The following is a 14,965-nucleotide window of genomic DNA, read 5'->3' as shown; positions in this document are numbered from 1 at the left end:
ACCCAGGGCCAAGGGGAGGGGCCGTGGCTCAGTGCTAGAGCATCTGCTTTGCATTCAGAGGGCCCCGGGTTCAGTTTTTGGCACCTCCAGTTAGAGAAATGATTCAGTAATGTGAAAGATGTGAACCTGAGAGCCCCGGTTGTCAGGATAGTTTCACTTGATAGACAGTGATCTGACAGGCTCATGCAGGTGAGAGGCAAGCTCCCCTTCCTTTGCTTCCCTATTTGCATTTGGAACCCATGGAGGAGCTTCTTCCTGCCGCTTGGGTGCCCTTGTCTGTTCCGACCACTAGGTGGCAAGAGGCTCTGCAGACCTCATCCTAGACCCAAGCATGAGCCACACGGCCAGCACACTCTCCTGCTGGCTTTCCTGCTGTTCCTACCAAGGGTCAGAAGGGATGGGTCTTACCATATACTTTAAAGGGGGGGGGGATATGGAGTGTACCAGGCAGACCGTTAGTTCTTAGATGCTCTGTTTAGCTATGAGACCAGCCCCAGAATATCCTGCTGAGCTGGGAAGACCTCCGCCGCAGTCTCTGCTCCTGTCCTTCTGCTCAGCTACTGCTTCCTAACTTGAAAGGGGTGTGGACAGGCCCAGGCAGTGAGAGGGTTGTTCTCCCCACCACCGCTTCACTCCTTCAAGGGTCCTGGCTTCTGCATCTCTTCTTTTCTAGTCAGGCAATGGGGAGACGCTTGGGGGTTTGGGTTCTAGGCTGACCACATCAGCTCCACAGTCTCGCTGTCTCCGAGCACAGCATCCACTGGGCTAAACAGCTAGGTCGCCAGGCTTCCATTTGCTGCCAGTCTTGCTGCACTTGCTGTCTCGCTTCTGGCTCGCAACCCAAGCGGGGCTGTCATTCACCATCCCTGCTCCAGGGCTCTCCCCCTTAGAGACCTTGTCCCTAGACTGCAAAGTGATACTACGGGGTGGAGTAGTGCTCCCATGTCCTTGGGGATCGGGACTCCTAGCCTCCTCCTCAGCACCTGGATTGTGTCTGGCTGACTGTCTCACCCTGCATTTGGTGAAGGCCACGTGGTACACCTCTACTATGTTGAGCAGGAGGGAGAGGCAGGCCACGGCTAGCATGAAGAGGATGAAGATCGTTTTCTCAGTGGGGCGGGAGATGTAGCAATTGACTGTGTTGGGGCAGGGCCAGCGGCTGCAGGTGTAGAGAGGCTTCAGCTCAAAACCATACAGGACATACTGCCCCAAGATGAAGCCCACCTCAAAGAGGGTCTTGAAGATGATGTTGCAAATGTAAGTCCTCAGAATGGCCCCCTGGAGGCGGATCCTACCTTGAGTATCCCGAATGGAGACCTTGGTGGGGTTAGGGTTAGGGTGTCCCGTAAGGGAGCTGCTACCCTGAGCTTCCAGGCTTTCTTGTTCCTTCTGTTCCATGCGCACCAGGTGCAGGATGTGGCCCAGGTAGATGAGGCTGGGTGTGGAGACAAAGATGATCTGCAGCACCCAGAACCGGATGTGGGAGATGGGGAAGGTCTGGTCGTAGCAGACGCTCTGGCAGCCGGGCTGCTTGGTGTCGCAGGAGAAGTTGGACTGCTCGTCCCCCCACACTTTCTCTGCAGCAGCACCCAGGACCAGAATGCGGAAGATGAAGAGCACCGTCAGCCAGACTTTGCCCACGACTGTGGAGTGCTCCTGCACACTCTCCAGCAGCCTTCCAAGCAGGTGCCAGTCCCCCATGGGCACCACATTTGTTTGCCCTGAAAGAGAGGGACAGGCAGATGCCATTAGAGGCATTGGAGCACCTTCTGTTAACACAAAGGGAGTGAGATGCCAGGAGGGGCGGGTTCTACCTGTGCTGAGTTTGCCGACCTGGCTCATTCTGCCTTTGTTCTCTGGTGGTACCCATTGTGCCTCTCAAAGCCTGAGTTTAATCTGACCAAAGGCAACAGAGGCCCCAGGCCTGGTTAACCAGTTACTGGCCAGGAGTAGCAGCTCTGCCTCTTTCCTGTATTTAGCTCTGTTGCCCCTGCAAGCACAACCAAATGGTATTACTCTGCAGCACTACCCTAGCCTAAGGGGAACATACAGGGAACATACTGCCACTGCCCTATTCAAGAACTGAAATTACTGCAGGTATGCAGCTGAAGACCAGAGGCAAGAAAATCCCTGCAGTAGCTGCAGCAAAACTCACCACTTCCAGCTTCAGAAGCACCAGCATCAATCGGCTGCAGTCCTGTCGAGCATCTCTTGCCCAAAGAGCACTGCCCCCCCCTCAAAGGAAGCTAAAAGCAAGAGCCCACAAGTGCCTGACCAGCTGTTGCCGTTCGTTGGTACCATCACCGGAGAACTGAGCTCTTGAGTCTCTGTCCAAGGCAGGGCCTTGTTGCCATCAGAGCTTTGTTGCTTATTGGCTCTTGCCATGACTGACCAGTACAGTAGCCACTGGGGATTGGGGGTAACCTCCTCTGCCTTTATTTTCGGCCTGGGCACTTTGCTAATTATAACCCCTCCTGCAGGGTGAGTGTACATGGTACAGGGGTTATATTTAGGTAAGTGCTCTCCAGCTCACAGGACCTTGGAGTGACCCGCCTCTGGCTGCATGTGTGCTGTTGGAGGGTCATTTCCTTCCTCTGGCTGACCCAGCATGGAAGCTATGGCAGTCAGCTCCCCTTTACTGCTGACTCCTTCCTCCAACCTGGAGCAACATGACATTGTGGCGAAGCACTTCCTCTAGCACAACTTTGCATCTGCTCCCAGTTCAATGACAATGTTGCCAGCCACTCTCCTCTGTGACCCCTTTCTTGGGCCACTAGGAGACGTCGGTGAGAGGGCTTGTGCTGCCGCAGTAGGAACTGTGGACTCTGGTCTTCTGTTGTCCCGCTGTCAGGCATTTCCTGTGCCCTTGCATAGCAACTGAGCCTGCAGAAGTTAAGAGACCGCTTGGAGCAAACACAGTCAACATATTTTAACAGTGGCCACAGTGGGTTCTTATCCACCTGTTGTGTGAACCTGATTTGCAGCTTGTCCTGCTTGCATGCATACCAGCTCCCATCAGTCTTGCTTCAGGTGGGCTAGCCTTAAATAGTGCCATGTGTATGAGCAGTAAAGACTTAACAAAATTCGAAAAACAGCAGTTGTGCAATACCATTTTATTACCTATAATAATAAATACCTCCATGTGATACAGACAAGATGCAGATGGGGGCTCTCATCCAGCCTGATGAAAGACCCTGGGAAACTCAAAAAGTTTGTGCACTTCCATGTTATTTTGGTTGGTCCTAATCTAAAGATATTACATGGCTGTTGTTTTTGGAGTGGTCATATGGATGCATATGGCATTCTTCCATATTAAAAATGTGAACAATTAAACTCAATTGCAAAAACAGCTGCTGGGGGGGGTGTCAAAGATTCCTGATGTGTGTTGGTGATGTCCCAAGCACTAGCCAATCAGGCACTGGAGCTGGCAGCCATTTTCCCCACAGTCACATCAAAACACTCCCCAAAGGTACAGAATGATTTTTCAGTGCTCTCTCTGACAGAAAAAGTAAGGTTTGGATTGTTGAGTACACCACTTGAGCCCCACTGCTCTCCAGTATCTCCACTCCCCTAAATCCTACCTGATGGAGCAACCCTAAGCAGTTTTACTCAGTGGGGCTTTACTGTCAGGAAAATGTTCTTCAGACTGAAAGCCTGGTTTTCATAGTCAGCCGACAGCATTCTCCCTCCAGTGGCATCTGTAATGCAGCAAGTTTGAACAAGGAGTCCATGGAAAAAGATTTGCCCTCTGTCTTGTAGCTGAATGTGTGAACTGCCTGTGTTTGAAACGTCCTGCGTACAAGGTGTCTGTGGTGTTTGGTGTGTGTGCTATGGTTCACACACGCAAAATACCACTTGATGTTGCAGCCACTGAGGAGTAAGCATACATGTGTGAATTCACCTAAACCTAGAATTGGGGAGGAAGAGCAATTATGCTCCTTGGAGGAGTGATGTGGAAAGACAGTCTGCTGGACTAGCATGCTACTGTTGCTGCTTCACTTGCTCATGTTCTGATGATTTTGTAAAGCTATTCTGAACACCAAAATGTTGCTAGAGAGGGCTGCATACACATTTCCAAAAACAAATGCTTGTCCCAGTCTTCATGAAGTGCCACTATTTCCATGTAGGAAGCTGGGTGCCTCCTTTTCACCTCAACTACAGAAAAGTCATTTTGCAAAGGCCCAGAGCCCCACTAGTGCACAAGGAGGAGATTTGCCCTGAAATTCTTGCGCAGAGTCCTAGATGCATTGTGAAGAAGTGCAGCCACCACTGCTTATAATAGGTGACTGGGACCTGCAGCTGTTGGCCTGCAACTACATGTGGAGATGACAGCATTATGACAGTCCCGGGGGGGGGGGGCAGTTTGAGCACACACTGTCTCTCCCAGACAGCAGCGCCCCTCCCCAAGCTTCAGATGGAGGGTGTGTTTGTGCACACCTGCTTCTCTCTATTTCAGTCTCCCACTGGGAGTATAAGCGTGTCCCACTTACCACAAGTCTTTATCTCTTGGTAGTTTAAGTTACAGACAAGAGCCCTACAGACAAATGACTGAAGGCAGAATTGTAAAATCAGCTTTTAATACTGATTGCTTTGGTATAGGGATGTGAGACTGGAGAGAAGAGCAGTTTGCCCCCCCACACACACACACACCTCGGCTTGGCAACCTCCCAATCCTTCCCTTGCCAAATGAGAGCAGCAACCAAGACTTAGGATTGGCCCCCATTTTTACACTTGTGCCACTGGCAGAAGTTCAAGAGGGGTTCCTTTCTGTCATTGTTGCCGAGGCAAGTGGCTCCTCTTGAACGTCTCCCTGCCCTGCTGCTGAGAGACACAGGAGCCCTGGTGGTGGGCAAAGGTGGCAATTCTGCATGGGGACATCTTCCTTTGGTGCTTGTGTTATGACAGCCCAGATCCAGGGCACAAAAGATGGGCATTAAGTGCCAGGCTATAAACACAAGGACTGAAGTAGCTGATCTGTTGCCCTGCAGAAAGATGGCAGGAATCCTTGTGATTTTATTTCTGCACCGCAAAATTCCAAAATTGACAGAGATGAAATCTAAATTTTGCTTCCAGAATTTACAACGCAAAATTATGTGCAGTGTTAAGATTACGTTGATTCCTCCGCCCCTTCTTTTGGAGAGGATTAGGCGGTGCAGGACCCAAGAAAGGGAAGGGTCTCCCCAAACTGCAACTGCGGTTTCTTTGGGAGCTCTAAGTGGAAGCCACCATGCCTTCCCTATTCACCCAGGCAGCATGGGCAACAGAGGTCAAGTTGAAATCTTCTTGCAAATATTCTGCAGCTGGTAGGTTCTGCAGCAACTATACCAATTCTTACCAAATCCATGGAAATCATGCCTCTAGGCAGCTGGTAGGCTGGCAGCAGGGAGCTAAAAGAATGGTCAGGGCCAGTGATGAAGTGAAGGCTGGTAGAGGGGCTGAAGGCACTATGAGGGAACTTCCTTCATAAGAAAGACCCTGCCACCTCCCACCCACAGCAACTCACAGATGAGTCCCACATTCTCTTCCCAGTCCTGTCTACTGCAACCAAGCACCACCTCCATGGTCCCAATACCCTTAGCAGGCTGAACAGCGGTCAGTCTTCTCCTGTGCCCCTGAATTACGACGGAGAATGTCCTTGAGGGAGCTGTCCTGTTCTGTCAGCAGTTGGTTGATTTCATTCTGCTTGTACTCGGACAGCTTGTGGCCCAGGAAGGAGCCCTTTCCTGAAGATGGGTTAGGGTTTCGGTGACCACGGCGGGCACATGCCCGCACCAGCAAGTACACCAGTTCAATCACGTTGAGGACAATACAAATGGCAGAGGTGGTCAGCATGAAAACAGTGAAAATTGTCTTCTCTGTGGGCCGTGAGACAAAGCAGTCAACAAAGTTGGGGCAGGGATAATCATTGCATTTGACCAGACGGACCATCTGATACCCAGGGTAGATGACATAAAAGATGTACATGAAGGTTCCTTCAAAGATGATGCGGAAGATCACGCTGCAAACATAAGTCCACCATAGGGACCCTGAAATGCGCATCTTGTGTTTCTTGACCTCTTCCAAGTGCTTGGCATCCCCATGGCCTGTCATCACTAACAGCTTCTTCTCCTGATGCTGCTGGTATGCCACGTGCATGGCCACGAGCAAGGCCGGAGTGGTCACCAGGATGAGCTGCAGGGCCCACAGGCGGATGTGGGAGATGGGGAAGTAGTGGTCATAGCAGACGTTCTTGCAACCAGGCTGTAGCGTGTTGCAGATGAAAGAGGCTTGCTCGTCTCCCCAGACACTTTCAGCAGCTACCACCAACACCATGATGCGGAAGATGAACACTACCGAGAGCCAGATGCGGCCAACGGCTGTGGAGTGACGGTTCACACCAATCACAAGGGAGTAGAAGCCTTCCCACTTCATTCTTCCTCACTCCTGCAAAGAAAAGACAAGAGACTGGTCTGGTCAGAGCAGTCATGCCAGGAGAGGGAGGCAGGAGAGGGTCACGTCACATGCTGCTAATAACACAGAGGTAGTAGGAGTATTTGGCTTCAAAAAGAGCCTCTTCCAGAACTGCCTGTCTCTCTTCCACCACACCAATACAACAAGTTCTAAACCTGGAATCAGTATTCATGCCAGTTTTCTGTGTCTGGTTTTTGTCCTGTTTGAAACTTTCTTTCCTCGTAGGCCTGCACCATTAATAAAATTGCCATATATTAGCTGTGGCATTCTCCCAATTCATACAACCATGTTTTTTGTGTTGGTGTCCACACAACCCAACTTTTGCTGTTTTTTTTTTTAAGGGGGCATAACTTTCTGGTAGAACAGCTGCTTTGCATGCAGAGGGTCCCAGATGCAAGCCCCAGCACAGCCAGTTAAATGGACCAAGTAGGTGAGATCATGGATAGCTGCTGCCAGTCAGAGTGGGCAATACTGACCTTGATAGAGCAATGCTCCATCAGTATATGGTCAGTTGTCTGATTCACTATAAAGCAGCTTCATGTTGGGAACTGTTTTTCCCATTCCGGCTTATATTTTGAAAAAAAATATATTTTGGGGTGAGGTATTATACAATGACATGTAGAGCTGCAATCAAGATGACTGCAAGGGTGCGGGGGTACATCTACTCACACTGAGTCATCCTGAACACATAAACAATGGTTTTGCCAATGCGTTCTCTACCTGCAGCCAGAATGGGATAGCAGCTTGATAAAACCAAACACAAGGTCTGACAGCCATATGCAGGGCCACTGTAAATGGCTCCCTGCAAAGAGCAGCTCCCCACATGAATCACAGGCACAGTTATGCTGTACAGGAGCCAATCTTACAGCGCCAGTCCGGGGGGGGTTGATTAAGATTCAGACTCCAGCACCATGGGAGGGAGAGTTAACCTTCCTTCCCCTATACCATTTGCTCCCCTTCCCCAGGCTATTCTTTTTTTAAATTTATAGTTTTTATTCAGATTAACATTGCAAATTTATAACAGTTTATACAAGTGAAATTATACAAAGTACAAATTCAAAACAAACACGATACTGTAAATTAAGAACATATTTTGATGTACCATTAACTCTAATCCATCACGTTAAGTACAGACTTTCATACTCATCAAAGATTTTTTTATGCATTAAGTTAGTGCTCTGCTTTTTAAATAATAAAGACAATAACTTAATGACCGTTTATAGACAAGATACAGAACTAAGACAGTAGAAGTAATTTAAGAGAAAAACGTTAATAGATTAATAATGTTTCAGATCCATTTATAAAATTGTGACCACTGAGAGGATACAAAGTGCTGCTGAGCCAGGTAATCTAAGATTGGATACCATTTTCCTGTGAATTACGATTGGTTTGATATTTGAGAATTATAAGGTAATTTATTGGTAACTGCATCCATGAGGTGGCTATTCTTACTAATAACAGGGCCCATGCTTTTTCTGTAGTTGCTCCCACATTCTGGAATGGAGTCCCAGAAGAAGGAAGGGGGCTGTAAGGCTGTTTTAGACACATGGAGTGTCATTTGTATGAATTTTACTGCAAGTTATTAGCCTTTACTGGTAGGGGGAGAATTTAAGGTCTTATTGTTGTTTGAGGTTTTAATTATGTATAAGCTACCTTGCCCTGACCTGGATAGCCCAGCCTATTCCAATCTTGTCAGTTCTTAGAAGCTAAGCAGGGTTGGCCCTGGTCAGTATTTGTATGGGAGACGACGAAGGAAGTCAAGGGTTGCAGCAGCACAGAGACAGGCAATGGAAAACCACCTCTGACCTTCTCTTGACTTGAAAATTCTATATGGGTTCACCATAAGTCAGCTGCGACTTCACAGCAAAAAAAGCCACCTAGAGCCATGAGGAAATAAAAGTCTTAATACATAAATAAATGGCTGTTCTTTATGGGTAAAATAATACAGCGGGAGGTCTTATAGGTCTCAGGTCTGGTCTGGTTGAGGTCTGGCCTGAGCATTCTCTTTGTCCCAAACTTTATTCATACCCACCAGGCAGTAAACCGAAAGGCTGGTTCCGAAACCTACAGTTAGCTGCCTTTGGCAGTCTGCCACTGTTTCATTGGGGAGCTTTCAATGCAGCTCCAGGGACATCTCTACCTCCCACTCTCCTTTCTTACCACCTCCCACTGTTGCTATGAGAGGCACGTGCAGTGCGGAAGAGGCCCTGCATTCCACCGTGGGCAAAGTGGCGCTGAGGTGACTGCTGAGGCCTTGGGCCAAGGCAGGGACTGAGGCTTTTCAGAAACCCTGGACCAGCCCCTGCATCGAAGTCAGCATCTCCCAAGGGAGGGGGGTCTACTGGGAAGCAGTGAGTCTGAAACAGGCCTGCTCTGCTGCAGCAGAGACCAGACGGAGGCAGTCCTCCCTCACTTCTGAATGGCCCTTCACTCTGGGGGAGTGAGAGAGCCAGTCTTGCATTCTCCCTGCCAGGAGGGTCTCTCCTCTGGGCAGAGGCACAGCAAGTTGCAAAGGAAGGAGATGCCATCGGTCACCCACCCCAGCCATTCAAGAGAGGCCGGCTGCTGAGCAAAGCGCCATAATTCTTCACCTGGTGTCGCTACACTACAATGAGCAATATTTTGAGCTGTGAGCCCAGGAGCCTCACCCCAGCCATAAACTCATCCAATGGCCTTTGGCAGCCCTTTCCCACCCTGCAATAAGGTGACAATAATACCGAATCCCTCCACCACCACAGAGATGATGCAGGGAACACTGACATGACATACAGACACGTACCATTATTGCTATTCCTGAACAGATTCCCAGCTTTTGGGAGTCTCGACACCTCAGCCCTGGGGAAGCTGAACCAGCACAGCCCTTGCACCTGCAGAATGAGGCCCAAAGCTAGAAGCTCTCCAGACAGAAGTCACACACACACACCTTGCCTCAGCCCCAGACCACCACTTCAATCAAACAGAGGATTCTCACAGGGGTCCCCCCCACCCCACCACTGGAGACCCCCACTTTAGGGTGCCACCCGCCAAGCCTTATCCACCCATAAAGAGCTCCCGAGGCTGGCAGTCTGAATGGGTTCAGACAAGGTCCCACAGCCCAGACATTACCTTGCAGCGGGGGAATGGAGCGTTCCCAAAGCAGCCTCAGGCTATAGGCTCATGTCGCCCCGCAGACTGTGCCCGCTCTTTGCCGCTGCTCAGCTCCAGGGAGTCATATGCTGCTTTATAAACTACTTTGCATACAATGAGGCCTTTATCGGCCCCCAAACAACGCGCTTTAGAATTCAGGTCCACTGCCCGGACTTCCGCCCACCCTTGCCAAACAAAGTGTCTGTGTGTGGCATTCCAGGCTGTCATAGCCTGCACCAACACCTGGTTCCAGGCTCCGCCAGGGGTGAGGAGGACCCCACATAGCGCTCTCTCTCTCCCTTCTGTGCCTTTTTGGGGAAGAGTGTCTAGATGGCATGGTGGAGGATGTTGCAAATGTTGCTGGGGGTGGCTGAGGATCTGGAGCACTTGGCAGGCCAGGCCTTGGGCTGGTGCCCTAGATGTGCCTTGGAGACACAGCAGCAGCCCCGGGGGAAGGAAGAGTTAAGACTGGACCGGCTGCTTACAGGCCTGGGGGTCAGAGCATTCAATGTACGCCAGCGGCCTTGTCATGACGCTGCTGGGCAGCAGCTGGACCGTGTTTTTCCGTCAAAAGGCCGACGACTTGCATCTCTTTCCGGGGTCCAGAGCAGAGTCAGTGCCGGAAGCTGGTGTCAAGCCTGACGGAGCACAAAGGGGCCCTCAGTTCTTTGTGTCCAGGCTGACCCTGCTCCAGTGCATCCTTCCCCCCACGTAAACACACACACACACCCTCCATCCTTCCGTGTGGAATCAATTCCAAGTACAGAGCTGCCCAGGAGAGCAGAAGGCTGGAGGTACTGGCCACGGAAACTCACACTGGGAGAAATTAGCAAACTGCAAAGTCATTATGAGACACAAAAAGGCCCCCTCCTGAGCATATCCAGTCAAGGTACAGGGAGAAGAGCCGGGACCATCCATTGGGAGCAGCCTGTCCCAAGCAGCTCTAAACTACCAAAAGACATGGAGGCTGGGTGAGTCGTGGCTGAAACCTTTTGGTGCAGACCAGAGGAAGGGAGCCAAGGACAGCTCCCACAGCCAGTATCTGGATGGGGCCCCCAACACAATTGCGCAAAGCACCACTGAATCTTCCACTTGCCCTGAGTACAAAAAGGGCAGGCAGAAAGCTGACCAGAAAGGTAACCATTAAGCCAGTTCAAACACAGCCAGCCCAGAGGCCCTTGGGCTTAAGAGAGCAAAGGTCCGCAAGGCCCTATCCTGTTGGTCTCTCTGGCCATACCTCCCTCTCTCTCCAGAACTAAGGAGGAGACCACTCAACATGTGCAGAAAACAAAGACACAGACGAGTGATTTCCTTCAGGCAAACAGGGAACTGGGGGAGCGATTGAGGTCAGGACCGACCGTGGCATGGGCATTTAACTCTTCATCCCGTTCTGTTTCCCAGGTAGAAATACCCCCCCCCGCCAAAGAAGCAGCTGTGTACAGGGGAGACAGCAATTATACCATACCTGTCTTCTGAGGGGACATTTGCCTATTGCTACAGAGGTCAGTTGCTCTGACAGGGACAGATTTCTGGATTTTACACCCCCATTTCTCTTACAAAGCCTGGCCCAGGTATTATACCTCTCTCCCCCCCCCTTCATTGTTCCTAACAACAGCTGGGTGGAAGGAACCATTCTATCTAGGAAATGGCATAGGAAACGAAGGATCAGCTCCCCACAGCCTTTATCCAGATCACACACCCAGCCCGACCGCCATTTAGTGCATGGATTCCATATCTGGTGCAAAACATGCATGGCTGCCCGTCTGTGCTAGGACAGAGATGGCCCCTTTGAGGTCTGGTGACTGTGGACCTCTGCTCAGGTGCTGGCCCAGAGCTAACATAGGGCTCATGGGGCCAGCAGCCCCCTATTGCTTCTTCTGGGCCCCTTCCCTCCTGGGCTGCCCCCAAAGTGCTCCAACCTACCACCTGCATTGTACTTTCATTTAATTAGCTGGCGGGCCCCCGAGGCCGGGGGCCCCCTCCCAAAAAATTCCCTAGCTACGGAGCTGCTCAGCTGTCCTGCAAACAGAGGTGGAAGCAGCTGGTGGGTGCGGTGTACAAACCGAGATAGTGAATGACCACACCACAATGAGCGTGGCCGCCCCCCCCCCCCCCCCGATATTAAAGTTTGCTTAGTGGGAGAAGACGGGGGGTGGGGCGGCTCAGCCTGACGTCAAACCTGGTATCAGAGCTGGTTCTCCAGCCAAGTCACCCAAGCGAAGGAGGGTGCTGATGCAGAGCAAAGGCTCCACTGGCTCCTGGTCGTTGACTAGCAAGTGGTGGGGGACCTGAACCATGCCCCTGCGGAAACACCACAGCAATGGACTCAGCCAGCAACGGCATAAGAGAAGTCACTTAGGGCAACACTTATTTTATGTATTCATTTAATTCATTTTCACACCACACCTTTCTCCCTAATGGGAACCCAAAGCAGCTCACATCCTCCTCCTCTCCTCCATTTTATCCTCACAACCACCCTGAGAGGTAGGTTAGGCCGAGAGAGCGTGAGGGGCCCTAGATCACCCAGCAAGCTTCCAGGGCATGAGAGGGGATTCCAGCCTGGGTCTCCCAGATTGTAGTCCCACACTCAACCTCGACACCACATCGGCTCTTGAGAATAGGCTCTGCTCAGTAGTGCCATCAACAAGGCTGGGCAAGGTGGCAGAGCTCAAGACTGGCAACGAGGAGAAGATTGGCAGTTACCAGCAGTGTTCCCTCTAAGGTGAGTTAGTGTGAGCTAGCTACGGAGCTGCTCAGCTGTCCTGCAAACAGAGGTGGAAGCAGCTGGTGGGTGCGGTGTACAAACCGAGATAGTGAATGACCACACCACAATGAGCCAAAACCATTGTACACCGCCTCCAGCTCACCCATTTTTGTCTCAGCTCAGGAAGGATGGCTCCAGAGCAAACTAATTGATGCAGTAGCCAAATCGCTCGCTCACAACTTGAATGCCGGTAGCTCACAAAGTAGAGTTTTTGCTCACAAGACTCCACAGCTTAGAGGGACCATTGGTTACCAGTAAAAGGCCCCAGCGCACCCCGCAAGGACTCCCGTTAAAGGCGCCATATTTCGAGGCCTAATTTGAGTGACGCCTCAGCGAGCGCCTATTGGTTTCTTGGGAAAGAGGGGCGCGCCCTGGCAGTGTTCCCTCTAAGCTGAGTTAGTGTGAGCCAGCTCAGTTTTTCAGCCTCCAGCTCACACATTTTTGTCTTAGCTCAGGAAGGAGGGCTCCAGAGCAAACTAATTTATGCAGTAGCCAAGTCACTCGCTCACAACTTTAATGCCCGTAGCTCACAAAATAGAATTTTTGCTCACAAGACTCCACAGCTTAGAGGGAACATTGCTCCCTGGTTCCCTTTCCGGGCTGCTCAGTTCCCGGCCTCGGCAAGCCACGTTCACACGCAGGAACAGGGGATTCTGCCATTTCAATCACTATCCCATGGATTTCTGTATGTTTTAATCGTTTATGTAATGATAAGAGCTCCTCAAAGACCTTGGCGCTGGAAATCCTGCTCACCCTTTCCCCACCTCGGGTGTTCAAGCAACTGAAATTTCTTTTCCCTTTCGAAGGAAGGGGGGAAGGGGAAATTCTCGGCTCCCCAAAATGTGGGTAGAAAGCCCCAGGCCCGGCACAGCGCCCCGCTGGAGTAGGTGCGAACTGCTTCCCCTGCCCATCCGCTCTTGGCTTTGAACTTTGTAGAGCCGATGGGAGCGAACAGAAAACCTGTTCCAAATGGACTTTTCAGCTACCAGTTTGGAACTTGTCCTTCGGTAAGAAAAGGTATCGCCTCGCACCGTTTCAATCCACTCGAATTCGCTGCTCAAAGCTTGGGAGGGGGCGAGGAATTTCGCAGAGCTCAGCTGAAGATTTTGGGACTTGCCAGAAGCACCGCTCTCCGCCCCGCCCCCCAATAATGCCTTTAGCGGTTGATACTCGCCACGTCCCCCGGCAGCAGAATCCCAGTCGAGCCCGGCTGAGCGACTCCTGTCCCGGCACGCTCACCTGTAGCAGAAGCCGATACTGTCCGCCACCAGATCACCCTCCTCTTTTAGAAGACGTAGCCAGCGAGGCAGAGACCTTTATACCTGGACTGATCCCTCCCCGTTTCTTCGATCCGAGGAGAGGAGAGCCTGATTTGCTCCCCCCTCCCCGCCTCTTCGCAGCCTCTTGCCCTTATACAAACACTTCAGAGACGTATAAGCACCTGGGTGTGGGTGAAGCACTGGCAGCTCAGTCCAGGCAGGCTGTTGGTGGAGGCAGAGGGCAGCCTCCAGGCGAATTGTCCGTCCCCAGCCGTCGATGCTTCCCACCCCACCCCCGGCTGGATCCCTGCCTTTCGCCTACACGATGCTCAGCTGATGGTCATCTGCGATTGCAACAGGGTGTGCCCTGTCCGCTCTGGGGAGTGCCAGCCCCAACTCTTTCTTGTGCCCCGAATCACGATTTCACACATCGCCCCTGAAGCAAGAGCCTGCCCTGCGCTGCCAGTGTGAAGTCTCCAAAGCCTCTTGCCAAAAGTCAACACCTCGCTATCTCTAAACATTAACTCGTGTGCTCGGACGTCCTATTCCAAGGTCCCGTCAGCAGAGTGACACAAACAGCTGTGAAGCAGCCCAAAGATCACAAGTCCCACAGACGCCACTGCAGCATTGGCTGTGCACCACCTCCCTCCCAAGCACACAATCAGGGCATGGCCCACCCGTGAAGCAGCCACTACCCCCAACTGTCACACTACAACTTCACACTCTGGCTGAGGCCTTCCCAGGGCTCCCAGTTAGTGGGCCCAGCAGCTGGAACCCAGTACAAAGGATGGCCAAAACGAACGCCAGGCTTCAGTTGGCCAGCCACCCTTCTGCAGCATCAGGGCTTAGCTCTGAAATCAAAGGATTCTTCAAGAACGCATTCAGAATATGACTGGGGAATGCCTCCTGAGCCTGTGCAGAGTGCTTGCCCCTTTGCTTCCAGTCACACATACAGGACTGGAAGCAGAAGGCCTGCTCAGAGAGTGGTTTCCAGTCAGCTGTGTATGCTTTTCTCATTTAAAGACCCCAACCAGTCACGGCTCTCATCTAGACCATTCCCAAGGGGCCTGCTTTGTCCAAAGAACGGAGACTCTGGAAGCACCTGCTGCTCTCACCGTGACCCATAGGCCTTGGGAACCTGGGATCAGGAATCCAACTCCCAATCCTTGACGAGACACCGTCGGTGCCATCGGTGAGGGTGAAGAGGAGATTGGATTTATCCCCCGCCCTTCACTCGGAGTCTCAGGGCGGCTTACAATCTTCCTTTCCCTTCCCCTCCCCACAACAGACACCCTGTGAGGTAGGGTGGGGCTGAGAGAGCTCTTTCCAGAACTGCCCTTGAGAGAACAGCTCTGACAGAATTATG

At 51.5% G+C, this 14,965-nt stretch overlaps 2 protein-coding genes across 2 annotated transcripts; both read right to left on the bottom strand.

The window, feature by feature from the left end:
• Nucleotides 1-79: 79 nt before the first annotated feature.
• Nucleotides 80-1,701, bottom strand: LOC107108562 (gap junction alpha-3 protein-like). The gene has a single exon (XM_015409011.1). The coding sequence runs from the start codon at nt 1,699-1,701 to the stop codon at nt 766-768; it is 936 nt and encodes a 311-aa protein (XP_015264497.1). The 3' UTR covers nt 80-765.
• Nucleotides 1,702-4,608: 2,907 nt separating this feature from the next.
• GJB1 (gap junction protein beta 1) lies at nt 4,609-13,635 on the bottom strand. Its single transcript, XM_015408978.1, has 2 exons — nt 13,580-13,635; nt 4,609-6,423 (listed from the first exon to the last, which is right to left on the bottom strand). Exon 2 carries the CDS (start codon nt 6,409-6,411, stop codon nt 5,575-5,577), a length of 837 nt encoding a protein of 278 aa, XP_015264464.1. The 5' UTR covers nt 6,412-6,423; nt 13,580-13,635; the 3' UTR covers nt 4,609-5,574.
• Nucleotides 13,636-14,965: the final 1,330 nt, after the last annotated feature.

Source organism: Gekko japonicus, unplaced genomic scaffold (assembly GCF_001447785.1).
Source record: "Gekko japonicus isolate JY-2015 unplaced genomic scaffold, Gekko_japonicus_V1.1 scaffold19, whole genome shotgun sequence".
NCBI lineage: Eukaryota > Metazoa > Chordata > Lepidosauria > Squamata > Gekkonidae > Gekko > Gekko japonicus.
The sequence above is the reverse complement of the archived record's forward strand: the minus strand, read 5'-3'. Positions and strand labels throughout refer to the sequence as shown.